Genomic DNA, 27843 nt, shown 5'->3' on the forward strand with positions numbered 1-27843 from the left:
TTTGGGTCATTGTGTAGGGGGCAGACTCAGTCACTGTTTCCACGTTTGGTCAAACATTACATCAGACCCATGGGTGTTGACCACGGTGAGGGTCTTCCACATAGAACTCACGGACTCTCCGAGTCTCGTCCCTCCTCCCCCTCTGCTGTCATTAGTGCAGCTAGACAGAGAGCTCATAGACATCGAGCTCATATCCCTTTTCCACAAAAGGGCAATAGAAAGGGCTCCCCCTACTCCCAGAAAAAGGGCGGTCAGATGCAGCCGGTAATAATTCTCCGCGCCTTTAACGCTGTGGTACGATATTGCCACTTCAAAATGGAAGGGATTCACCTTCTTCGAGACTTGCTGATTCCCGGGGACTGGATGGTGAAGTTGGACCTTAAAGACGCTTATCTGACGGTTCCAATCGCCACGACGTCCAGGGATCTTCTTAGTTTCCGGTGGCGAGGCGAAGTGTGGCGGCTCACCAGTCTCCCGTTCGGCCTTTCTTCAGCGCCTTAGTGCTTTACCAAACTTCTGCGCCCAGTTATGTCCTGGCTGCAGAGTCGAGGAGTTCGTCTCGTCATATATCTAGACGACATCCTCATTATGCACCAATGTCAGTCGACTCTATTGCAACATCTTCGTTGGACTTCGGATCTCCTGACGGGACTTTCTTCTGAACCTAGAGAAATCCTGCCTCACACCGTCACAGCGGATGGAGTTCCTGGGTTTTACGGTGGACTCGATCTCGGAAGCCCTCAGCCTTCTGGCGGAGAAATTGCGGCTGATCCGCAAGGAGCTAAGACACGCTCTATCGACTGCCTGCCTGTCCCTGCGGCACCTGGCCCGCATCATTGGCCTGTTGGCCTCCTCGATTCAGGCGGTGTTCCCGGCTCCTCTCCATTATCGCGCTCTCCAGCAACTGAAGATTGCCCACCTTCGTTCCGGTGCCACTTTTGCGGATACGGTGGTTCTGGATTCAGAGGCTCGGGAGGAGCTTCGTTGGTAGATCGACAACTTGGAAGCATGGAACGGCAGAGTGATCTTCGGCTTGCAACCGGAATTCACAGTGGAATCGGACGCGAGTCTCCAGGGCTGGGGTGCCCACTGCGACGGTGTCTCCACGGGAGGTCGATGGTCGGATGTCGAAGCCCGTCTCCACATCAATGCGCTGCAACTCCTGGCGGGTTCGTTTGCCATCCGGAGTTTTACCAATGGTATCGCCCATGCGTGCATCAGGTTGCGCATGGACAATGTGTCGGCAGTTCCCTATGTCAATCGTTTGGGTGGCACCCAGTCGGCAACGTTGGCTCGCCTGGCGAAGCAATTCTGGTCCTTCTGCCTATCCAGGGACATCATGGTGCAAGCGGAGTACCTTCCGGGCTTACACAACTACCGGGCGGATTGGAGCTCCCGATACTTCGCAGACGGCAGCGACTGGAGGCTGGCACCGGAGGTGTTTTCTGTGGTGTCGGACACCTGGGGTCCTTTTGCCATAGACCTCTTTGCCTCCCGACTCAATGCTCAACTGCCCCGGTTCTTCAGCTGGCGCCCGGATCCGGAGGCAGAGGCGGTGGATGCGTTTCTCCAGGACTGGTCGAATGCTCTGCTTTATGCGTTTCCACCTTTTGCCATGATCCCGAGGATGTTGTTGCAGACTCGTCGTCAGGAAACGGAATTGTTGGTGGTGGTCCCCTTTTGGGGGACTCAGGCCTGGTACCCGATCCTCCTGGAACTCCTAGTGGACGTGCCTCTCCTCCTTCCGTGTCAGACGAATTTTCTCCTGGGAACTCAAGGCATACAGCACCCTCTACTGATCGACGGCTCGCTTCAACTTCTGGCGTGCCGAATCTCAGGACGCCCGGAGAGGTCGAAGGTATTTCAGGAGGCAACTAGACGCCTCCTGGACAACGCTTGGGCTCCCGGCACCTGAAAATCTTATCGGGCAGCCTGGGGAACTTGGGTTAGCTGGTGCTTGGAACGGGACCTGGATCCCATTTCGGTATCTGTGACTCATCTTTTGTAATTTCTTACATCCCTTTTTGAAGCGGGAAAAGCCTATAGGACTATTAATCTATTCCGCTCGGCAATTTCCTCCACTCATCAGGGATTTGATGGTGTTCCTGCGGGTCAACATCCTTCTGTTTCTCACTTGTTACGTGGCTCGCGTTTAGCTCATCCGCCCCGCCCACGCTTCACCACTACGTGGGACGTCTCCTTCGTCCTCTCTTTCCTCTCCACGTGGCCTGACAACCCGAATCTTTCCCTCCCTCAGCTGTCGGCTAAGTTGCTGACCCTCTTTTGTCTCATTTCCTGTAAGAGGGTTTCCGATGTCAGGGTTCTTGATCATGACGCGAGATCATTTTCTCCTGAGGCCGTCACTTTTAACATTTCACGACGCACCAAGACTAATATTAGGTCAGTGTCCTATCCCTGCTTCCCGGCGCTTTGTCCAGTGGCCTGTTTGAAGGAATATGAGTCGCGGACACGGGCTCACCGCTCTTTGGACGTCCCGCAACTGTTCCTCTCTATTCGCCGGTTTCTAGTCCAACTCTGGCGCGATGGATGAAGTGGATCATGTCCCTTTCGGGAGTGGATACCGCTGTCTCTACCGCACATTCGGCCAGAGGCGCGACGGCCACTTCCCTGGCGATTTCAGGGGCTCGTTTGGAGGACATTTTACGTTGGGCCCACTGGTCTAGGGCCACGACGTTTAGGGAATTTTACTTTCGTCCGCCTCCTCATGTGTTCTCGTCTATTATTGATCAGCTTTGAACTTGCAATATGAAGCCTCCGTGTCTTGCTGTAAAACTTAATGATTTTCCTAATCTATGACGTGAAGTCATGGTTTTATTAAAGACACGGAGGCGAGTATTGCCCGCCCTGGGTTGTTCTTCCCGCCCATTTATGATTGTGATTATTTGCCTTTTTTCACTGTAAGTTTCTGGTTATTTATAGTATATATTTATTTTTTGTTATATTATTAATTACGACCTTACGGTTGGCTGCCGTTTCCGAGGGTCTGATTTTGTGCAGATTTCTGCCTGGTTCTTACACTGGCTATATTATTTATTTTGTTTCAGGTTGATTTCCCACAGTGTCTGGAGTTCTACATCCTTCTGAGTTTCCAGGAGTGTTAGCCAGGTTGGCTTGGTTCTACAGTTTGGTGGAGCTGTATGGTTGTCGCTTCCCGAGTCCGGTTCCAGTTCCAGTTGAAGTTATGATGATGGTGTCACAGATCCAAAGAAAGAGGAAGATCCAGAAGAGGAGCTGCTTGTTATAGGATCTGACAGGGGAGGGTCCATTATTGTTATGTAAATTTTCTTTGCTGCTATTGGTGGACAGTAAAGGAAGAGAAAGCAATAGGAGCCTCCGTGTCTTTAATAAAACCATGACTTTACGTCGTAGACTAGGAAAATCATTAAGTTATATCCTGTATTATACTCCAGAGCTGCACTCATTATTCTGCTGGTGAAATCACTGTGTACATATATTACTTATCCTGTACTGATCCTGAGTTACATCCTGTATTATACTCCAGAGCTGCACTCACTATTCTGCTGGTGCAGTCACTGTGTACATACATTACTTATCCTGTACTGATCCTCAGTTACATCCTGTATTATACTCCAGAGCTGCACTCACTATTCTGCTGGTGCAGTCACTGTGTACATACATTACTTATCCTGTACTGATCCTGAGTTACATCCTGTATTATACTCCAGAGCTGCACTCACTGATCCTGAGTTACATTCTGTATTATACTCCAGAGCTGCACTCACTATTCTGCTGGTGCAGTCACTGTGTACATACATTACTTATCCTGTACTGATCCTGAGTTACATCCTGTATTATACTCCAGAGCTGCACTCACTATTCTGCTGGTGCAGTCACTGTGTACATACATTACTTATCCTGTACTGATCCTCAGTTACATCCTGTATTATACTCCAGAGCTGCACTCACTATTCTGCTGGTGCAGTCACTGTGTACATACATTACTTATCCTGTACTGATCCTCAGTTACATCCTGTATTATACTCCAGAGCTGCACTCACTATTCTGCTGGTGGAGTCACTGTGTACATACATTACTTATCCTGTACTGATCCTGAGTTACATCCTGTATTATACTCCAGAGCTGCACTCACTATTCTGCTGGTGCAGTCACTGTGTACATACATTACTTATCCTGTACTGATCCTGAGTTACATCCTGTATTATACTCCAGAGCTGCACTCACTATTCTGCTGGTGCAGTCACTGTGTACATACATTACTTATCCTGTACTGATCCTCAGTTACATCCTGTATTACACTCCAGAGCTGCACTCACTATTCTGCTGGTGCAGTCACTGTGTACATACATTACTTATCCTGTACTGATCCTGAGTTACATTCTGTATTATACTCCAGAGCTGCACTCACTATTCTGCTGGTGCAGTCACTGTGTACATACATTACTTATCCTGTACTGATCCTGAGTTACATCCTGTATTATACTCCAGAGCTGCACTCACTATTCTGCTGGTGCAGTCACTGTGTACATACATTACTTATCCTGTACTGATCCTGAGTTACATCCTGTATTATACTGCAGAGCTGCACTCACTATTCTGCTGGTGCAGTCACTGTGTACATACATTACTTATCCTGTACCGATCCTCAGTTACATCCTGTATTATACTCCAGAGCTGCACTCACAGCCAATATATAATAGAACATAAGTTTGTGATTATTGTTTAATAAAAAAAAGTGAGACATACACTGGTGACAAATACAAATCTGAGGGCCACGGCGCCAGGGGCCACACAGTGAACACTTTTGACCTATAACTGGGTATGCTGAGCAGAAACACATAAGACATGGTAGGAGGCGGTACTTCCTGCTCCTGTTGCTCCTCCCCTTTTTCTGAAACTGGCTGTCCTGTGTGCGCTGCCACCTCCCCTCCCCCGCCTTCAATGCTCATTACTGCGCCTGCGCTGATGGGGGGGACCGGACCCCAGAGCCGCTGCACCCCCACAACTAATCTGCCCACCCGAGGACCGCCGCCACCTTCTACATCTTATACTCCAGTCACATGTAAAGCGGCACCGATTCTGCTGATGCCCTTTAGCCGATATACCACAATGCCAGTGCCCCACTGCATTCTGGGAGTAGAGTCTTTTCTGCAAGTTGTGCCTGCAGCTCTGGGTGTGACTGGAGAAGATGGCAGAGGATTTACAGCAACCAATATTATTATGTCCTGTGACCCCCCCCCTGTGGGTGGGGCATCCCCCCTCCATTACCACACCCCCTGTGGGTGGGACATCTCCCTCCATTACCACGCCCCCAGTGGGTGGGGCATCCCATCCACATGACCACGCCCCCTGTGGGTGGGACATCTCCCTCCATTACCACACCCCCTGTGGGTGGGACACCCCCTCCTCCATTACCACACCCCCTGTGGGTAGTACACCCCCTCCTCCATTACCACACCCCCTGTGGGTGGGACATCTCCCTCCATTACCACGCCCCCAGTGGGTGGGGCATCCCATCCACATGACCACGCCCCCTGTGGGTGGGACATCTCCCTCCATTACCACACCCCCTGTGGGTGGGACACCCCCTCCTCCATTACCACACCCCCTGTGGGTAGTACACCCCCTCCTCCATTACCACACCCCCTGTGGGTGGGGCATCTCCCTCCATTACCACGCCCCCAGTGGGTGGGGCATCTCCCTCCACTATGAGGGGGCACCAGACTCTGCCTCGGTGGGGGTGCAGGGCACAGAATTCCGGATAAAAGCTTTGGTCGCCTGCGGTGTGAGGAATCGCAGCCAGAGCCACCATCACTGCGCAAATACCCAGATTTCCGCACCAACACCCGGGGGCCACACACGCTTTTTTCCACATTTCACTTTTCCACAGGATCAGCGCTGCGGGGGAGGGGGGTCCCGGCCGCTGCAGTCAGCGCTACATCCGCCAAGTGGCCGCCATTACTTCTCCTTTATCTTCAGTCTTCCTTGGGAAGAACATCCGGCAACTGACACAGTCATTAATACTGGCCGCGCTCCGCACCCGTATGGCGGTGGAGTCCACCTCACCCCGCAGACCGCAGCTTCACATGAAGTAACAAAGCAGAAGGAGACGGAGCGCGCGTGCCGGCGCACAGAAATGAGATAATGGACATTTAACCCCCGCGCTGCAGACGATATATAGATCTGGTATATACGCTCTCTATATAGAAGTATATACAGTGAGGCCCCGCCCCCCCGGTTCAGGATGCGAGGGCGACGCCCCCTACTGGTTGTCCTGGCGGATCAGCTCCAGGATGCTGAGCAGGTTGCGCAGGCCCAGCACGTAGCCCTTGTCCGGCCCGTCGTGCACCGTCAGATCATCCCGGAAGCCTTTGTATGTGCTGTGGGCAAAGTCTATCATGCGGACGTCCACAATGGGGGGCGCTTCCTGGGGGTCCCCGGTCCGCGGGCGGTCTATTCCGTCGTAGATGATGAGCAGGGAGCTGGAGTAGAAGCGGTAGGAGGCCTGGCTTTCCAGCACGGAGATCAGGCGCTGCAGCTTGATCAGGATCGGCTCAAACAGGTCCATGCGGAGGCTGACGCCATTGTGCAGGTACTGGTACAGCGCCTGGCGGAAGCCCTCCGCGCTCAGCCCGCGCCCGTAGTACTTGTTCAGGCACAGGTAGTGCCCCGTGTTCATCTGGAAGACCTGGGGGGGACACAGAGAGGTGAGGAACTGTGGGGGGCGTCCTGACCCCCGACAAAGCCCCGCCCCCATCGCCCAGACCCCGCCCGTCACCGCTCCCTCTGGCAGCCCCGGTACTTGCATGCCGCACACCCTCACGCCCAGCAGAGGGCGCCCTGACCCCCGACAAAGCCCCGCCCCCATCGCCCAGACCCCCGACAAAGCCCCGCCCCCATCGCCCAGACCCCGCCCGTCACCGCTCCCTCTGGCAGCCACGGTACCTGCATGCCGCACACCCTCACGTCCAGCAGAGGGCGCCCTGACCCCCGACAAAGCCCAGCCCCCATCGCCCATCACCGCTCCCTCTGGCAGCCTCGATACCTGCATGCCGCACACCCTCACGCCCAGCAGAGGGCACCCTGACCCCCGACAAAGCCCCGCCCCCATCGCCCAGACCCCGTCCATCACTGCTCCCTCTGGCAGCCTCGATACCTGCATGCCGCACACCCTCACGCCCAGCAGAGGGCGCCCTGACCCCCGACAAAGCCCCGCCTTTATCGCCCACGCCCCGCCCCCTCTGGTGGCCCCGGTACCTGCATGCCGCACACCCTCACGTCCAGCAGAGGGCGCCCTGACCCCCGACAAATCCCAGCCCCCATCGCCCAGACCCCGCCCATCACCGCTCCCTCTGGCAGCCTCGATACCTGCATGCCGCACACCCTCACGCCCAGCAGAGGGCGCCCTGACCCCCGACAAAGCCCAGCCCCCATCGCCCAGACCCCGCCCATCACCGCTCCCTCTGGCAGCCTCGATACCTGCATGCCGCACACCCTCACGCCCAGCAGAGGGCGCCCTGACCCCCGACAAAGCCCCGCCCCCATCGCCCAGACCCCGTCCATCACTGCTCCCTCTGGCAGCCTCGATACCTGCATGCCGCACACCCTCACGCCCAGCAGAGGGCGCCCTGACCCCCGACAAAGCCCCGCCTTTATCGCCCACGCCCCGCCCCCTCTGGTGGCCCCGGTACCTGCATGCCGCACACCCCCACGTCCAGCAGAGGGCGCCCTGACCCCCGACAAAGCCCCGCCTTTATCGCCCACGCCCCGCCCCCTCTGGTGGCCCCGGTACCTGCATGCCGCACACCCCCACGTCCAGCAGAGGGCGCCCTGACCCCCGACAAAGCCCCGCCTTCATCGCCCAGGCCCCGCCCCCTCTGGCGGCCCCGATACCTGCATGCCGCACACCCTCACGCCCAGCGAGGCCGACGTGCTCTGCTCGCACTTCTTCATCTGCCGGGCGGCCTTCTCCTCCGAGGCGTCGTCGCCGTGCTGCCGCGTCCCCATCTTCAGGTCCAGGACACACGGGAACTTGAAGTGGTGGACGACGTTCTCCAGCAGGAGGAATTCTGGGATGTGGAGTTAAGCCATGACAACAAAGGAGGAATACTCCCAGCGGACTGCACTACTCCCCCCCACACAAGGATACTGTACATCTTGCGGTCCTTGGACTCGGAGCGCATGCGGTTCAGCTGCTGCTTGTGGCAGCGCAGGCTCCAGGGGTTGTAGCTGATCCGCTCCGAGCTCACCCCGCTGTTACCGTCCAGCATCTGGAAGGGGGCCTCCGACTGCAGCTCCAGCTTCGGGCTCTTCATCTCAGGGACGCTGCAAACATTAAAAGGACAACTCCCATCATTTACACTGCTGAGCCGTCTCATCACACGGCAAATACTGTACATGCGCCCCCCACTGCCAGAACCAATGGCTGCTAATAAAGGGGGGCCCTGAGCGGGGACCCCAATCCTCAGCACACTGGCCTAATGGGAGGACCCCATTACTGATGGAGCAGAGCTGCAGTGTTAAGGATGAGGGTGGGCACTGGTTTAGACCAAGGTCCAACCTCTATGGTTTGAGGGTGTAGGGCCGTTCCATGCACCCAGACCCTGCCCAAATGGGGCCCCAGATCAGCCGCAGACTGTTACCTCTCGGAGTTTTCCCCGGTGAGAAGCGGCCGCTCGTCCTTGTGGTCGGTGCTGCTGGCGCGGTGCAGGCCTCGGCGGGAGTGCTTGCGTCTGGGATGGTCTCGCTCCGGAAATTCTTCATGATTGGCCGCCTCGCTCTCCATGTAGGGGTACGCCACCAGATTGATGTAGCCATCGCTGTCCCCTTCAAAACAGACGGACACCACTCCTGCACGGAGAGAAGACAGCGCATGAGCACCGAGCACTCCGACTGGACCACGGCGCCCCTCCCCCCGGGCAGCGCTGCACTACGGCGCCCCACCCCCCCGGGCTGCGCTGCACTACGGCGCCCCACCCCCCCGGGCTGCGCTAACCAACGCACTCCACCCCCCGGGCTGCGCTGCACTACGGCGTCCCACCCCCCCGGGCTGCGCTAACCAACGCACTCCACCCCCCAGGCTGCACTACGGCGCCCCACCCCCCCGGGCTGCGCTAACCAACGCACTCCACCCCCCAGGCTGCACTACGGCGCCCCTCCCCCCGGGCAGCGCTGCACTACGGCGCCCCACCCCCCGGGCTGCGCTGCACTACGGCGCCCCACCCCCGGGCTGCGCTGCACTACGACGCCCCACCCCCCGGGCTGCACTGCACTACGGCGCCCCACCCCCCGGGCTGCGCTGCACTAAGACGTCCCACCCCCCCGGGCTGCGCTAACCAACGCACTCCACCCCCCGGGCTGCACTGCACTACGGCGCCCCACCCCCGGGCTGCGCTGCACTACGACGTCCCACCCCCGGGCTGCACTGCACTACGGCGCCCCACCCCCCGGGCTGCGCTGCACTACGACGTCCCACCCCCCGGGCTGCGCTGCACTACGGCGCCCCACCCCCCCGGGCTGCGCTAACCAACGCACTCCACCCCCCAGGCTGCACTGCGGCGCCCCACCCCCCGGGCTGCACTGCACTACGGCGCCCCACCCCCCGGGCTGCGCTGCACTACGGCGCCCCACCCCCGGGCTGCGCTGCACTACGACGCCCCACCCCCCGGGCTGCGCTGCACTACGGCGCCCCACCCCCCGGGCTGCGCTGCACTACGGCGCCCCACCCCCCGGGCTGCGCTGCACTACGACGTCCCACCCCCCGGGCTGCGCTGCACTACGACGTCCCACCCCCCGGCTGCGCTGCACTACGACGTCCCCCCCCCCGGGCTGCACTGCACTACGGCGCCCCACCCCCCGGGCTGCGCTGCACTAAGACGTCCCACCCCCCCGGGCTGCGCTAACCAACGCACTCCACCCCCCGGGCTGCACTGCACTACGGCGCCCCACCCCCGGGCTGCGCTGCACTAAGACGTCCCACCCCCGGGCTGCACTGCACTACGACGTCCCACCCCCCGGGCTGCGCTGCACTACGGCGCCCCACCCCCCGGGCTGCGCTGCACTACGGCACCCCACGGGGTTATGAGGGCGACGTCCCCCATAAATAAAGAGACGATTTCACTGACACACGCGTGAAGCACCTCAGCGGCCTCTGCCTTCCTCTACAGACACAGCGGAGTGTGAGCTGCTGCCTCTATCCTGCAAATCCCTGGGAGATAAGCGGTGCCGGCTTTGTGTGCACAGCAGAGCTGAGTGTGTATGTTATTGGGGGTGTACCGGGCCTAGAAACTGCCCCACCCCCGGGGTCTCACCTTTATATTCCGGGGTGAATTCCTTCATCTCTGGGGGCAGGGACTCGTAGAAGCGCTGCTCGCGGGCGATGAGGGGCTTGCAGACAGTGTGGTCATCGTAGCGCATCATACTGCTGTGGCCCCCCACCTGATGGATGAACGGCTCCAGCAGGACCCCCCGGCCCCGGTCGCACACTGCGCTCTGGACGTACTTCCCCACTTCCATGGTTTGACAAACACACATTGCGTTAGACGCCCGATGCTCGGCGGGGGCATGGAGAGCGGCGCGGGGGCCCGGCCGTGGTGGGGGGCTCCTCCTTCACCCACAAACTGATCTTCAGATCTGAAGGAGAGAAAGAAAAATAAACTATGACGGCAACGAACACAATGGCAGACAGACATGCTGGGACTTGTAGTGCCACTACCTAGCGCTCGGGAGGAGCGGCACCTCTCAGACTGCGGGCGCGCGAGCCGCGGCTCCGAGACATGTCCCCTGCAATTCCATCCTCCTGACACCGCGATCACATGACAGATTAAATGGCCTCCGGGGATCAGGTGGTAGCACCCGAATCATGTGACGGGGTCGGTGCGGGGACCCAAACCTCAGGTCACCAGCTGTGCAGCCACATCATGGAGCGTTCGGGGTCTGGGGAAAGCTGGGTGTGTAAGTGGGGGGAGGCGAGTATATGGGGGGCGGGGTATATATAGAGGAGGTGTATATGGGGGGAGGTGAGTATATGGGAGGGGGTGTATATATATATATATATATAGAGGAGGTGTATATGGGGGAGGTGAGTATATAGAGGAGGTGTATATGGGGGAGGTGAGTATATGGGGGGCGGTGTATATATAGAGGAGGTGTATATGGGGGAGGTGAGTATTTGGGGGGCGGTGTATATATAGAGGAGGTGTATATGGGGGGCGGTGTATATATAGAGGAGGTGTATATGGGGGAGGTGAGTATATAGAGGAGGTGTATATGGGGGGAGGTGAGTATATGGGGGGCGGTGTATATGGGGGAGGTGAATATATAGAGGAGGTGTATATGGGGAGGTGAGTATATGGGGGGCGGTGTATATATAGAGGAGGTGTATATGGGGGAGGTGAGTATATGGGGGGCGGTGTATATGGGGGAGGTGAATATATAGAGGAGGTGTATATGGGGAGGTGAGTATATGGGGGGCGGTGTATATATAGAGGAGGTGTATATGGGGGAGGTGAGTATATGGGGGGCGGTGTATATATAGAGGAGGTGTATATGGGGGAGGTGAGTATTTGGGGGGCGGTGTATATATAGAGGAGGTGTATATGGGGGAGGTGTATATATAGAGGAGGTGTATATGGGGGAGGTGTATATATAGAGGAGGTGTATATGGGGGAGGTGAGTATATGGGGAGCGGTGTATATGGGGGAGGTGAGTATATAGAGGAGGTGTATATGGGGGGAGGTGAGTATATGGGGGGTGGGTGTATATAGAGGAGGTGTATATAGGGGAGGTGAGTATATGGGGGGCGGTGTATATATAGAGGAGGTGTATATGGGGGAGGTGAGTATATAGAGGAGGTGTATATGGGGGAGGTGAATATATAGAGGAGGTGTATATGGGGGAGGTGAGTATATAGAGGAGGTGTATATGGGGGAGGTGAGTATATGGGGGGCGGTGTATATATAGAGGAGGTGTATATGGGGGAGGTGAGTATATAGAGGAGGTGTATATGGGGGGAGGTGAGTATATAGAGGAGGTGTATATGGGGGAGGTGAGTATATAGAGGAGGTGTATATGGGGGGAGGTGAGTATATGGGGGGTGGGTGTATATAGAGGAGGTGTATATGGGGGAGGTGAGTATATGGGGGGCGGTGTATATATAGAGGAGGTGTATATGGGGGAGGTGAGTATATAGAGGAGGTGTATATGGGGGGAGGTGAGTATATGGGGGGTGGGTGTATATAGAGGAGGTGTATATGGGGGAGGTGAGTATATGGGGGGGGGAGGTGTACATGGAGGAGGTGTATATAGGGGTGCTGAATGTGACTACTGTACACGGCCCCCGCTCGTGCTCTGCTCCTTCGGGGTAGCCCCCTCACTCCTCTGACAATATTGGAGGATACCCCTGTAGATGTAAAATGCTTCTTGTCTCTAAACGGGTATCATTACTCACATCCTCCCTCTCAGGGCTCATGCACACGACCATATGTGTTTTGCGGTCTGCAAAAAACGGATCTACAATTAGATACGTATAATGTCCTTGTGCATTCCGTATTTTGCGGAACGGAACAGCTGGCCCTAATAGAACAGTCCTATCCATCTGCTTAATGCGGATAATAATAGGACATGTTCTATATTTTGGCAGAACGGACATACGGAAACAGAATGCACACGGAGTAATTTTTTTTGCGGAACCATTGAAATAAAAAAAAATAAACGGAACAGACACGGAAAGAAAATACATTTGTGTGCATGAGCCCTTAAGATACAGAAACTTGACCTGTTGTACTACAGAGCGCGCAGCTGTCTACGAGAAGAACCCTTCCTCAGTATTCCTGTACAGCGCACTGCTGTCTACGAGAAGAACCCTTCCTCGGTGTTCCTGTACAGCGCTCTGCCGTCTACGAGAAGAACCCTTCCTCGGTATTCCTGTACAGCGCGCTGCTGTCTACGAGAAGAACCCTTCCTCAGTATTCCTGTACAGCGCACTGCTGTCTACGAGAAGAACCCTTCCTCGGTATTCCTGTACAGCGCACTGCTGTCTACGAGAAGAACCCTTCCTCGGTATTCCTGTACAGCGCACTGCTGTCTACGAGAAGAACCCTTCCTCGGTATTCCTGTACAGCGCGCTGCTGTCTACGAGAAGAACCCTTCCTCGGTATTCCTGTACAGCGCACTGCTGTCTACGAGAAGAACCCTTCCTCAGTATTCCTGTACAGCGCGCTGCTGTCTACGAGAAGAACCCTTCCTCAGTATTCCTGTACAGCGCACTGCTGTCTACGAGAAGAACCCTTCCTCGGTATTCCTGTACAGCGCACTGCTGTCTACGAGAAGAACCCTTCCTCGGTATTCCTGTACAGCGCGCTGCTGTCTACGAGAAGAACCCTTCCTCGGTATTCCTGTACAGCGCGCTGCTGTCTACGAGAAGAACCCTTCCTCGGTATTCCCGTACAGCGCGCTGCTGTCTACGAGAAGAACCCTTCCTCAGTATTCCCTTACAGCGCGCTGCTGTCTACGAGAAGAACCCTTCCTCAGTATTCCTGTACAGCGCACTGCTGTCTACGAGAAGAACCCTTCCTCGGTATTCCTGTACAGCGCACTGCTGTCTACGAGAAGAACCCTTCCTCGGTATTCCTGTACAGCGCGCAGCTGTCTACGAGAAGAACCCTTCCTCGGTATTCCTGTACAGCGCACTGCTGTCTACGAGAAGAACCCTTCCTCGGTGTTCCTGTACAGCGCACTGCTGTCTACGAGAAGAACCCTTCCTCGGTGTTCCTGTACAGCGCGCTGCTGTCTACGAGAAGAACCCTTCCTCAGTATTCCTGTACAGCGCGCTGCTGTCTACGAGAAGAACCCTTCCTCAGTATTCCTGTACAGCGCACTGCTGTCTACGAGAAGAACCCTTCCTCGGTATTCCTGTACAGCGCGCTGCTGTCTACGAGAAGAACCCTTCCTCGGTATTCCTGTACAGCGCGCTGCTGTCTACGAGAAGAACCCTTCCTCGGTATTCCTGTACAGCGCGCTGCTGTCTACGAGAAGAACCCTTCCTCGGTATTCCTGTACAGCGCGCTGCTGTCTACGAGAAGAACCCTTCCTCGGTATTCCTGTACAGCGCGCTGCTGTCTACGAGAAGAACCCTTCCTCGGTATTCCTGTACAGCGCTCTGCTGTCTACGAGAAGAACCCTTCCTCTGTATTCCTGTACAGCGCGCTGCTGTCTACGAGAAGAACCCTTCCTCGGTATTCCTGTACAGCGCGCTGCTGTCTACGAGAAGAACCCTTCCTGTATTCCTGTAATGCGCGCTGCTGTCTACGAGAAGAACCCTTCCTCGGTATTCCTGTACAGCGCGCTGCTGTCTACAAGAAGAACCCTTCCTCAGTATTCCTGTACAGCGCACTGCTGTCTACGAGAAGAACCCTTCCTCAGTATTCCTGTACAGCGCGCTGCTGTCTACGAGAAGAACCCTTCCTCAGTATTCCTGTACAGCGCGCTGCTGTCTACGAGAAGAACCCTTCCTCGGTATTCCTGTACAGCGCACTGCTGTCTACGAGAAGAACCCTTCCTCAGTATTCCTGTACAGCGCGCAGCTGTCTACGAGAAGAACCCTTCCTCAGTATTCCTGTACAGCGCACTGCTGTCTACGAGAAGAACCCTTCCTCGGTATTCCTGTACAGCGCACTGCTGTCTACGAGAAGAACCCTTCCTCAGTATTCCTGTACAGCGCACTGCTGTCTACGAGAAGAACCCTTCCTCGGTATTCCTGTACAGCGCACTGCTGTCTACGAGAAGAACCCTTCCTCAGTATTCCCTTACAGCGCGCTGCTGTCTACAAGAAGAACCCTTCCTCGGTATTCCTGTACAGCGCACTGCTGTCTACGAGAAGAACCCTTCCTCAGTATTCCTGTACAGCGCACTGCTGTCTACGAGAAGAACCCTTCCTCAGTATTCCTGTACAGCGCACTGCTGTCTACGAGAAGAACCCTTCCTCGGTATTCCTGTACAGCGCGCTGCTGTCTACGAGAAGAACCCTTCCTCGGTATTCCTGTACAGCGCACTGCTGTCTACGAGAAGAACCCTTCCTCAGTATTCCTGTACAGCGCGCTGCTGTCTACGAGAAGAACCCTTCCTCGGTATTCCTGTACAGCGCACTGCTGTCTACGAGAAGAACCCTTCCTCGGTATTCCTGTACAGCGCACTGCTGTCTACGAGAAGAACCCTTCCTCAGTATTCCTGTACAGCGCACTGCTGTCTACGAGAAGAACCCTTCCTCAGTATTCCTGTACAGCGCGCTGCTGTCTACGAGAAGAACCCTTCCTCGGTATTCCTGTACAGCGCACTGCTGTCTACGAGAAGAACCCTTCCTCAGTATTCCTGTACAGCGCGCAGCTGTCTACGAGAAGAACCCTTCCTCAGTATTCCTGTACAGCGCACTGCTGTCTACGAGAAGAACCCTTCCTCAGTATTCCTGTACAGCGCGCAGCTGTCTACGAGAAGAACCCTTCCTCGGTATTCCTGTACAGCGCACTGCTGTCTACGAGAAGAACCCTTCCTCAGTATTCCTGTACAGCGCGCAGCTGTCTACGAGAAGAACCCTTCCTGTATTCCTGTAATGCGCGCTGCTGTCTACGAGAAGAACCCTTCCTCAGTATTCCTGTACAGCGCACTGCTGTCTACGAGAAGAACCCTTCCTCGGTATTCCTGTACAGCGCACTGCTGTCTACGAGAAGAACCCTTCCTCGGTATTCCTGTACAGCGCACTGCTGTCTACGAGAAGAACCCTTCCTCGGTATTCCTGTACAGCGCACTGCTGTCTACGAGAAGAACCCTTCCTCGGTATTCCTGTACAGCGCACTGCTGTCTACGAGAAGAACCCTTCCTCGGTATTCCTGTACAGCGCACTGCTGTCTACGAGAAGAACCCTTCCTCAGTATTCCTGTACAGCGCACTGCTGTCTACGAGAAGAACCCTTCCTCGGTATTCCTGTACAGCGCGCAGCTGTCTACGAGAAGAACCCTTCCTCGGTATTCCTGTACAGCGCACTGCTGTCTACGAGAAGAACCCTTCCTCGGTGTTCCTGTACAGCGCACTGCTGTCTACGAGAAGAACCCTTCCTCAGTATTCCTGTACAGCGCACTGCTGTCTACGAGAAGAACCCTTCCTCAGTATTCCTGTACAGCGCACTGCTGTCTACGAGAAGAACCCTTCCTCAGTATTCCTGTACAGCGCACTGCTGTCTACGAGAAGAACCCTTCCTCGGTATTCCTGTACAGCGCGCTGCTGTCTACGAGAAGAACCCTTCCTCGGTATTCCTGTACAGCGCACTGCTGTCTACGAGAAGAACCCTTCCTCGGTATTCCTGTACAGCGCACTGCTGTCTACGAGAAGAACCCTTCCTCGGTATTCCTGTACAGCGCGCTGCTGTCTACGAGAAGAACCCTTCCTCGGTATTCCTGTACAGCGCGCTGCTGTCTACGAGAAGAACCCTTCCTCGGTATTCCTGTACAGCGCGCTGCTGTCTACGAGAAGAACCCTTCCTGTATTCCTGTAATGCGCGCTGCTGTCTACGAGAAGAACCCTTCCTCGGTATTCCTGTACAGCGCGCTGCTGTCTACAAGAAGAACCCTTCCTCAGTATTCCTGTACAGCGCACTGCTGTCTACGAGAAGAACCCTTCCTCAGTATTCCTGTACAGCGCGCTGCTGTCTACGAGAAGAACCCTTCCTCAGTATTCCTGTACAGCGCGCTGCTGTCTACGAGAAGAACCCTTCCTCGGTATTCCTGTACAGCGCACTGCTGTCTACGAGAAGAACCCTTCCTCAGTATTCCTGTACAGCGCGCAGCTGTCTACGAGAAGAACCCTTCCTCAGTATTCCTGTACAGCGCACTGCTGTCTACGAGAAGAACCCTTCCTCGGTATTCCTGTACAGCGCACTGCTGTCTACGAGAAGAACCCTTCCTCGGTATTCCTGTACAGCGCACTGCTGTCTACGAGAAGAACCCTTCCTCAGTATTCCTGTACAGCGCGCAGCTGTCTACGAGAAGAACCCTTCCTCAGTGTTCCTGTACAGCGCACTGCTGTCTACGAGAAGAACCCTTCCTCAGTATTCCTGTACAGCGCTCTGCTGTCTACGAGAAGAACCCTTCCTCAGTATTCCTGTACAGCGCACTGCTGTCTACGAGAAGAACCCTTCCTCGGTATTCCTGTACAGCGCACTGCTGTCTACGAGAAGAACCCTTCCTCGGTATTCCTGTACAGCGCACTGCTGTCTACGAGAAGAACCCTTCCTCAGTATTCCTGTACAGCGCACTGCTGTCTACGAGAAGAACCCTTCCTCGGTGTTCCTGTACAGCGCACTGCTGTCTACGAGAAGAACCCTTCCTCAGTATTCCTGTACAGCGCGCAGCTGTCTACGAGAAGAACCCTTCCTCAGTATTCCTGTACAGCGCACTGCTGTCTACGAGAAGAACCCTTCCTCGGTATTCCTGTACAGCGCACTGCTGTCTACGAGAAGAACCCTTCCTCAGTATTCCTGTACAGCGCACTGCTGTCTACGAGAAGAACCCTTCCTCGGTATTCCTGTACAGCGCACTGCTGTCTACGAGAAGAACCCTTCCTCAGTATTCCCTTACAGCGCGCTGCTGTCTACAAGAAGAACCCTTCCTCGGTATTCCTGTACAGCGCACTGCTGTCTACGAGAAGAACCCTTCCTCAGTATTCCTGTACAGCGCACTGCTGTCTACGAGAAGAACCCTTCCTCAGTATTCCTGTACAGCGCACTGCTGTCTACGAGAAGAACCCTTCCTCGGTATTCCTGTACAGCGCGCTGCTGTCTACGAGAAGAACCCTTCCTCGGTATTCCTGTACAGCGCACTGCTGTCTACGAGAAGAACCCTTCCTCAGTATTCCTGTACAGCGCGCTGCTGTCTACGAGAAGAACCCTTCCTCGGTATTCCTGTACAGCGCACTGCTGTCTACGAGAAGAACCCTTCCTCGGTATTCCTGTACAGCGCACTGCTGTCTACGAGAAGAACCCTTCCTCGGTATTCCTGTACAGCGCACTGCTGTCTACGAGAAGAACCCTTCCTCAGTATTCCTGTACAGCGCACTGCTGTCTACGAGAAGAACCCTTCCTCGGTATTCCTGTACAGCGCACTGCTGTCTACGAGAAGAACCCTTCCTCGGTGTTCCTGTACAGCGCACTGCTGTCTACGAGAAGAACCCTTCCTCAGTATTCCTGTACAGCGCGCAGCTGTCTACGAGAAGAACCCTTCCTCAGTATTCCTGTACAGCGCACTGCTGTCTACGAGAAGAACCCTTCCTCAGTATTCCTGTACAGCGCGCAGCTGTCTACGAGAAGAACCCTTCCTCGGTATTCCTGTACAGCGCACTGCTGTCTACGAGAAGAACCCTTCCTCAGTATTCCTGTACAGCGCGCAGCTGTCTACGAGAAGAACCCTTCCTGTATTCCTGTAATGCGCGCTGCTGTCTACGAGAAGAACCCTTCCTCAGTATTCCTGTACAGCGCACTGCTGTCTACGAGAAGAACCCTTCCTCGGTATTCCTGTACAGCGCACTGCTGTCTACGAGAAGAACCCTTCCTCGGTATTCCTGTACAGCGCACTGCTGTCTACGAGAAGAACCCTTCCTCGGTATTCCTGTACAGCGCACTGCTGTCTACGAGAAGAACCCTTCCTCGGTATTCCTGTACAGCGCACTGCTGTCTACGAGAAGAACCCTTCCTCAGTATTCCTGTACAGCGCGCAGCTGTCTACGAGAAGAACCCTTCCTCGGTATTCCTGTACAGCGCACTGCTGTCTACGAGAAGAACCCTTCCTCGGTGTTCCTGTACAGCGCACTGCTGTCTACGAGAAGAACCCTTCCTCAGTATTCCTGTACAGCGCACTGCTGTCTACGAGAAGAACCCTTCCTCAGTATTCCTGTACAGCGCACTGCTGTCTACGAGAAGAACCCTTCCTCAGTATTCCTGTACAGCGCACTGCTGTCTACGAGAAGAACCCTTCCTCGGTATTCCTGTACAGCGCGCTGCTGTCTACGAGAAGAACCCTTCCTCGGTATTCCTGTACAGCGCACTGCTGTCTACGAGAAGAACCCTTCCTCGGTATTCCTGTACAGCGCGCTGCTGTCTACGAGAAGAACCCTTGTAGACAGCAGCGCGCTGTACAGGAATACCGAGGAAGGGTTCTTCTTGTAGACAGCAGCGCGCTGTACAGGAATACCGAGGAAGGGTTCTTCTTGTAGACAGCAGCGCGCTGTACAGGAATACCGAGGAAGGGTTCTTCTCGTAGACAGCAGAGCGCTGTACAGGAATACTGAGGAAGGGTTCTTCTCGTAGACAGCAGCGCGCTGTACAGGAATACCGAGGAAGGGTTCTTCTTGTAGACAGCAGCGCGCTGTACAGGAATACCGAGGAAGGGTTCTTCTCGTAGACAGCAGTGCGCTGTACAGGAATACCGAGGAAGGGTTCTTCTCGTAGACAGCAGTGCGCTGTACAGGAATACCGAGGAAGGGTTCTTCTCGTAGACAGCAGTGCGCTGTACAGGAATACCGAGGAAGGGTTCTTCTCGTAGACAGCAGTGCGCTGTACAGGAATACCGAGGAAGGGTTCTTCTCGTAGACAGCAGCGCGCTGTACAGGAATACCGAGGAAGGGTTCTTCTCGTAGACAGCAGCGCGCTGTACAGGAATACTGAGGAAGGGTTCTTCTCGTAGACAGCAGTGCGCTGTACAGGAATACTGAGGAAGGGTTCTTCTTGTAGACAGCAGCGCGCTGTACAGGAATACCGAGGAAGGGTTCTTCTTGTAGACAGCAGCGCGCTGTACAACGCGTGCACATCCCCATAGAAGTGAATGGGTCCGGATTCAGTGCAGATGCAATGCGTTCACCTCATGCATCGCACCCGCGCAGAAATCTCGCCCGTGTGAAAGGGGCCTAAGGGTGAATAGGACAAGGGTTCCAGCCCCTAAGGGAGCTAATAGTAAGTAAATAAACACAAACACTAAGGCTACTTTCCCACTTGCGGCAGTGTGATTCTGACGACGGAACTGCCCGCCGGATCCGCCGATCTGCCGCTGACTGAAAGCATTTGTGAGACGCCTCCTGATCCGGATCAATCTCACAAATACATTGCAATAACGGATCCGTCTCCTCGCTTGTCATGCGGACAGATGGATCCGTCTTGTATCTTTTTACACATTTTTACCGGTCTGCGCAGACGGATCCGGCATTCCGGTATTTTGAACACCGGATCCGGCACTAATACATTCCTATGGGGAAAAATGCCGGATCCGGCATTCCGGCATGTCTTCCGTTTTTTTCACCGGAGATAAAACCGTAGCATGCTCAAAGTGACTGAACTGAAGACGTCCTGATGCATCCTGAGCGGATCGCTCTCCAGTCAGACTGCTGGGGGATATGCCTGATCCGTTATTTTCTGGTATTGAGCCCCTGTGACGGAACTCAGCGCCAGAAATGAAAAACGCTAGTGTGAAAGTGCCCTAAAATATTAAATTTAAATCCCCCCTTTCCCAATTTTACATATAAAATATATAAACAATAAATAAATAAATATATTACACAGCGCTGCGTCCGAAAAGTCCAAACTATTAAGTTATTAAAAAATATCTCCTATGCGGTGAGCGTTCGCCATTTTTTAGTCACCTTGTCCCGCCACTGGCCACCAATGAGTTAAATACAGGGGGGGGGGGGTCTGCCCCCTGCAGCCTGGCAGCACCCGATCTCTTACAGGGGGCTATGATCCACACAATTAACCCCTCAGGTGCAGCAGGGGGCAGTCATGTACACAGTTCGTAGTATATTCTAACCTGAAGCGTCTCCATCACTATGGGAACGCCTCTGTGTTAGAATATACTGCCGGATCTGAGTTTCACGATGTAACTCAAATCCGACGGTATATTCTAACATAGAGGCGTTCCCATGGTGATGGGGACGCTTCAAGTTAAAATATACCATCGGATTGGAGAAAACTCAACAGGGGACGGATCCGTTTGCAATTGCACCATATTGTGTCAACGTCAAACGGATCCGTCCCCATTGACTTGCATTGTTGTCAGGACGGATCCGTTTGGCTCCGCACGGCCAGGCGGACACCAAAACGACTTTTTTTTCATGTCCATGGATCCTCCAAAAATCAAGGAAAACCCACGGACGAAAAAACGGTCACGGACCTACGAAACCCCGTTTTTGCGAACCTTAAAAAAAAAAACGGTCGTGTGCATGAGGCCTTACTTCAAACAGATGGATTATAAAGCCCCCCCCCCCCGATAGAGCGGAGGAGGTCGGAGGTCGAAGAGGACGATCGGCTCTGGGCGAATAATGATTGGGGGATGGAAAGAAAAGGAGAAACCACTGATGAAGGCGTTCAGGACGGCGGCCGCAGACAGAAGAGGGAAAAGGTCTCGTTTTGTGGGTCATTTTATAGGATGGATTTTGTTAATGAATAATAAAAAAAGATCTAAAAAAAATAAGTGAAAAGAAATGAAAAAACTGTTTATAAAAGTAAAAATTTCCAGAAATTAAAATCAGCCAATCTCCTTACATTATCACCCAGCGAGATGCTGGACGGCGGACAGCGAGATGCTGGACGGCGGACCGCGAGATGCTGGACGGCGGACCGCGAGATGCTGGACGGCGGACAGCGAGATGCTGGACGGCGGACAGCGAGATGCTGGACGGCGGACAGCGAGATGCTGGACGGCGGACCGCGAGATGCTGGACGGCGGACCGCGAGATGCTGGACGGCGGACCGCGAGATGCTGGACGGCGGACAGCGAGATGCTGGACGGCGGACAGCGAGATGCTGGACGGCGGACAGCGAGATGCTGGACGGCGGACAGCGAGATGCTGGACGGCGGACCGCGAGATGCTGGACGGCGGACAGCGAGATGCTGGACGGCGGACCGCGAGATGCTGGACGGCGGACCGCGAGATGCTGGACGGCGGACAGCGAGATGCTGGACGGCGGACAGCGAGATGCTGGACGGCGGACAGCGAGATACTGGACTTTTGTTGCTTCATCTCCCAAAAAACTGAATAAAAAATAAATAAAATGAAAAGATCAAAAAGGCTCATTCTAAAATGGTATCAATAATCCACCCTGCTCTATATGGGGGGGAGGTGGTGTATATGAGGGGGGGAGGTGGTGTATATATGGGGGGGGAGGTGGTGTATATATGGGGGGGGAGGTGTATATATATGGGGGGGAGGTGGTGTATATGAGGGGGGGAGGTGGTGTATATATGGGGGGGGGAGGTGGTGTATATATGGGGGGGGAGGTGGTGTATATATGGGGGGGGAGGTGGTGTATATATGGGGGGGAGGTGGTGTATATATGGGGGGGGAGGTGGTGTATATATGGGGGGGGAGGTGGTGTATATATGGGGGGGAGGTGGTGTATATATGGGGGGGAGGTGGTGTATATATGGGGGGGGAGGTGTATATATATGGGGGGGAGGTGTATATATATATGGGGGGAGGTGTATATATGGGGGGAGGTGTATATATATGGGGGGAGGTGTATATATGGGGGGGAGGTGTATATATGGGGGGGAGGTGTATATATATGGGGGGGAGGTGTATATATATGGGGGGGGAGGTGTGTATATATGGGGGGGAGGTGTATATATGGGGGGGAGGTGGTGTATATGAGGGGGGGAGGTGGTGTATATATGGGGGGGAGGTGGTGTATATATGGGGGGGAGGTGGTGTATATATGGGGGGGAGGTGGTGTATATATGGGGGGGAGGTGGTGTATATGAGGGGGGGAGGTGGTGTATATATGGGGGGGGAGGTGGTGTATATATGGGGGGGAGGTGGTGTATATATGGGGGGGAGGTGGTGTATATATGAGGAGGAGGTGGTGTATATATGGGGGGGGAGGTGGTGTATATATGGGGGGGGAGGTGGTGTATATATGGGGGGGGAGGTGGTGTATATATGGGGGGGAGGTGGTGTATATATGGGGGGGAGGTGGTGTATATATGGGGGGGAGGTGGTGTATATATGGGGGGGAGGTGTATATATATGGGGGGAGGTGTATATATGGGGGGAGGTGTATATATATGGGGGGAGGTGTATATATGGGGGGGAGGTGTATATATGGGGGGGAGGTGTATATATATGGGGGGAGGTGTATATATATGGGGGGGGGAGGTGTGTATATATGGGAGGGAGGTGTATATATGGGGGGGAGGTGGTGTATATGAGGGGGGGAGGTGGTGTATATATGAAGGGGAGGTGGTGTATATATGGGGGGGAGGTGGTGTATATGAGGGGGGGAGGTGGTGTATATATGAGGGGGAGGTGGTGTATATATGGGGGGGAGGTGGTGTATATATGGGGGGGAGGTGGTGTATATGAGGGGGGGAGGTGGTGTATATATGGGGGGGGAGGTGGTGTATATATGGGGGGGAGGTGGTGTATATATGGGGGGGAGGTGGTGTATATATGGGGGGGAGGTGGTGTATATATGAGGAGGAGGTGGTGTATATATGAGGAGGAGGTGGTGTATATATGGGGGGGAGGTGTATATATATGGGGGGGTGTATATAAAAGAGGTGTATATGGGGAGGGTGTATATAGAAGAGGTGTATATGGGGGGAGGTGTATATATATATATGGGGGTGTATATGGGGGGAGGTGTATATATATGGGGGGTGTATATAGAAGAGGTGTATATGGGGGGAGGTGTATATATATATATGGGGGTGTATATGGGGGGAGGTGTATATATATGGGGGGTGTATATAGAAGAGGTGTATATGGGGGGAGGTGTATATATATGGGGGGAGGTGTATATATGGGGGGAGGTGTATATATGGGGGGGAGGTGTATATATGGGGGGGAGGTGGTGTATATATGGGGGGGAGGTGGTGTATATATGGGGGGGAGGTGGTGTATATATGGGGGGGAGGTGGTGTATATATGGGGGGGGGAGGTGGTGTATATATGGGGGGGAGGTGGTGTATATATGGGGGGTGTATATAGAAGAGGTGTATATGGGGGGGAGGTGTATATATATGGGGGGGGAGGTGGTGTATATATGGGGGGGAGGTGGTGTATATATGAGGAGGAGGTGGTGTATATATGGGGGGGAGGTGTATATATATGGGGGGGTGTATATAAAAGAGGTGTATATGGGGAGGGTGTATATAGAAGAGGTGTATATGGGGGGAGGTGTATATATATATATGGGGGTGTATATGGGGGGAGGTGTATATATATGGGGGGTGTATATAGAAGAGGTGTATATGGGGGGAGGTGTATATATATGGGGGAGGTGTATATATGGGGGGGAGGTGTATATATGGGGGGGAGGTGTATATATGGGGGGGAGGTGTATATATGGGGGGGAGGTGGTGTATATATGGGGGGGAGGTGGTGTATATATGGGGGGGAGGTGGTGTATATATGGGGGGGAGGTGGTGTATATATGGGGGGGGGAGGTGGTGTATATATGGGGGGTGTATATAGAAGAGGTGTATATGGGGGGGAGGTGTATATATGGGGGGGAGGTGGTGTATATATGGGGGGGAGGTGGTGTATATATGGGGGGGGGAGGTGGTGTATATATGGGGGGTGTATATAGAAGAGGTGTATATGGGGGGGAGGTGTATATATGGGGGGTGTATATAGAAGAGGTGTATATGGGGGGAGGTGTATATATATGGGGGGTCTCCAGGGGACAGATTAGCGGCCTCTACACAGAGCCGAGTGGGGTTTCTACAGCGGCTGCCAGGCGACGCCCCCCCCCCCCCCCCCCCCCAGATATTCAGACCACCGCCCAGCAGGGAACGCCCCGCGCCTCATCATGGCGGCCGTACTAGGTGTATATATATATATATATAGGGGGTGTATATGGGGGGAGGTGTATATATATATATGGGGGGTGTATATATATATATATATGGGGGAGGTGTATATATATATATATATGGGGGAGGTGTATATATATATGGGGGGAGGTGTATATATATATATATGGGGGGAGGTGTATATATATATATATATGGGGGGAGGTGTATATATATATATATGGGGGGAGGTGTATATATATATATATATGGGGGGAGGTGTATATATATATGGGGGGAGGTGTATATATATATATGGGGGGAGGTGTATATATATATGGGGGGAGGTGTATATATATATATATGGGGGGAGGTGTATATATATATGGGGGGAGGTGTATATATATATATGGGGGGAGGTGTATATATATATGGGGGGAGGTGTATATATATATATGGGGGGAGGTGTATATATATATATATATGGGGGGAGGTGTATATATATATATATATATATATATATATATATATATGGGGGGGGGTGTATATATATATATATATATATATATATATATATATGGGGGGAGGTGTATATATATATATATATATGGGGGGAGGTGTATATATATATATATATATGGGGGGAGGTGTATATATATATATATATATATGGGGGGAGGTGTATATATATATATATATATGGGAGGTGTATATGGGAGGTGTATATATATATATATATGGGGGGAGGTGTATATATATATGGGGGGAGGTGTATATATATATATGGGGGGAGGTGTATATATATATATATGGGGGGAGGTGTATATATATATATGGGGGGAGGTGTATATATATATGGGGGGAGGTGTATATATATATATATATGGGGGGAGGTGTATATATATATGGGGGGAGGTGTATATATATATATGGGGGGAGGTGTATATATATATATATGGGGGGAGGTGTATATATATATGGGGGGAGGTGTATATATATATATGGGGGGAGGTGTATATATATATATATATATATATATATATATATATATATATATATATATATGGGGGGAGGTGTATATATATATATATATATATATATATATATGGGGGGAGGTGTATATATATATATATATATGGGGGGAGGTGTATATATATATATATATATATATATGGGGGGAGGTGTATATATATGGGAGGTGTATATATATATGGGGGGGTGTATATATATGGGGGGAGGTGTATATATATGGGGGGAGGTGTATATATATATATAGGGGGTCTCCAGGGGACAGATTAGCGGCCTCTACACAGAGCCGAGTGGGGTTTGTACCCCCGGATATTCAGACCACCGCCCAGCAGGGAACGCCCCGCGCCCCATCATGGCGGCCGTACTAGTCACCACCCAGCTTTCCCGGGAGCAGATACAACTAGAAGCGGCTGCAGCCCACAAAACATCCTGGAAGAATACCGTCATTCCCTCAAAGGGTTAACGGCAGCGGGTGAAGAGTCGATGGAAAAAGGAACCTGAGGCGGAAAGTGACTGAATTATTAAGAGTCACAGGAGGAAGGAGCATCACCCCCATCATCCTCCTGCAAGACCATCACTAGGAAACTGCTCTACAACTCCTCCCAAGCTACTCCAGTCACAGCCAGAGCTGCATCGCACCTAATACTCCAGTCACACCTAGAGCTGCATCGCACCTAATACTCCAGTCACAGCCAGAGCTGCATCGCACCTAATACTCCAGTCACACCCAGAGCTGCATCGCACCTAATACTCCAGTCACACCCCGAGCTGCATCGCACCTAATACTCCAGTCACACCCAGAGCTGCATCGCACCTAATACTCCAGTCACACCCAGAGCTGCATCGCACCTAATACTCCAGTCACACCCAGAGCTGCATCGCACCTAATACTCCATCCAGTCACACCCAGAGCTGCATCGCACCTAATACTCGTCACACCCAGAGCTGCATCGCACCTAATACTCCATCCAGTCACACCCAGAGCTGCATCGCACCTAATACTCCAGTCACACCCAGAGCTGCATCGCACCTAATACTCCAGTCACACCCAGAGCTGCATCGCACCTAATACTCCAGTCACACCCAGAGCTGCATCGCACCTAATACTCCAGTCACACCCAGAGCTGCATCACACCTAATACTCCAGTCACACCCAGAGCTGCATCGCACCTAATACTCCAGTCACACCCAGAGCTGCATCGCACCTAATACTCCAGTCACACCCAGAGCTGCATCGCACCTAATACTCCAGTCACACCCAGAGCTGCATCGCACCTAATACTCCAGTCACACCCAGAGCTGCATCAATCCTTCCTTTAGGGGGGGGGCTCTCTTCTTTTGGGGGAGGGCGCTCTTTTGGGAAGTCTCTTTTGAGGAGCGCTCTTCTCTTTTTGGGAGCGCACTCTACTTTTGGGGGGGGGGGGGCACGATCACCGTGATGCCGCCTCCTGCTGCCCATGTGACCTGTAAAGTTATTACCCCAAAAAATGACCCCCAGTCACCCCACTTCTAAACCCCTCCCACACACGACACATAACTTACTACGCCCCGCCCACTTAACAAGCCCCTCCCCTTTACAGGCGGCTCGCGATTTAATAAGCCCCGCCTCCTTCCACGCAGACACGCCCGCGTCGTCGGCCCCTCCCTATCCGTTAGTGCGGCTGTGCTAGCCATGACCCCTCCGCTCCCGGTCAGCAGGACTCCCCGGTTTCCGCACCCCTCACCTGTCACCGCCTCCCCGGGCACTGCTCCCGGTCGGGACTTGGGGGGCGGCTGCCCGCGGGTGTCTCCTCCAGACCCGGCTCTTCTCACCCGCTCCAGACCTGTTCAAATCAACAACAAGATGGCGAACAGCCGGGAAAGAGGCGGCTCGGGCACTCGCTGTCATGGCAACACGGCGCCCAGGACCTGCCCCTTTTAGATACTGGACCAATCAGAGAGACGTGTACAGGCTCAGTCCGCCTCCTATTGGCCGGAGATTTCCGTCATT

The 27843-nt window shown here is 53.8% G+C and overlaps 1 protein-coding gene across 8 annotated transcripts; it reads right to left on the reverse strand.

The window, feature by feature from the left end:
* Window positions 1-4708: 4708 nt before the first annotated feature.
* IP6K1 (inositol hexakisphosphate kinase 1) lies at window positions 4709-27730 on the reverse strand. Of its 8 annotated transcripts, none has more exons than XR_005774143.1 (8): window positions 27578-27730; window positions 10311-10632; window positions 8643-8850; window positions 8150-8325; window positions 7894-8069; window positions 5624-6688; window positions 5522-5549; window positions 4709-5480 (listed from the first exon to the last, which is right to left on the reverse strand). XR_005774143.1 is itself a non-coding variant. In XM_040406881.1 (6 exons), the coding sequence occupies exons 2-6, from the start codon at window positions 10531-10533 to the stop codon at window positions 6263-6265; spliced, it is 1209 nt and encodes a 402-aa protein (XP_040262815.1). In that variant the 5' UTR covers window positions 10534-10632; window positions 27578-27730; the 3' UTR covers window positions 4709-6262. The 8 variants fall into 8 exon arrangements, 1 of the variants encoding a protein (XP_040262815.1); XR_005774141.1 differs by having other exon boundaries at window positions 4709-5295; window positions 5337-5364; window positions 5439-6688; XR_005774144.1 differs by lacking the exon at window positions 5522-5549 and having other exon boundaries at window positions 4709-5239.
* Window positions 27731-27843: the final 113 nt, after the last annotated feature.

Source organism: Bufo bufo, chromosome 9, assembly GCF_905171765.1.
Source record: "Bufo bufo chromosome 9, aBufBuf1.1, whole genome shotgun sequence".
NCBI classification, from domain to species: Eukaryota; Metazoa; Chordata; class Amphibia; order Anura; family Bufonidae; genus Bufo; species Bufo bufo.

Bases quoted from the DNA above. Each gene is read 5' to 3' on its own strand.
- IP6K1 (XM_040406881.1), bottom strand. From the start codon at position 10,533: ATGTGTGTTTGTCAAACCATGGAAGTGGGGAAGTACGTCCAGAGCGCA. The intron at 8,851-10,310 runs GTGAGACCCCGG...CTCTCCGTGCAG, and splicing joins ATTCACCCCGGAATATAAAG to GAGTGGTGTCCGTCTGTTTT. The intron at 6,689-7,893 runs GTATCGGGGCCG...TGTCCCCCCCAG, and splicing joins TGAGGGTGTGCGGCATGCAG to GTCTTCCAGATGAACACGGG.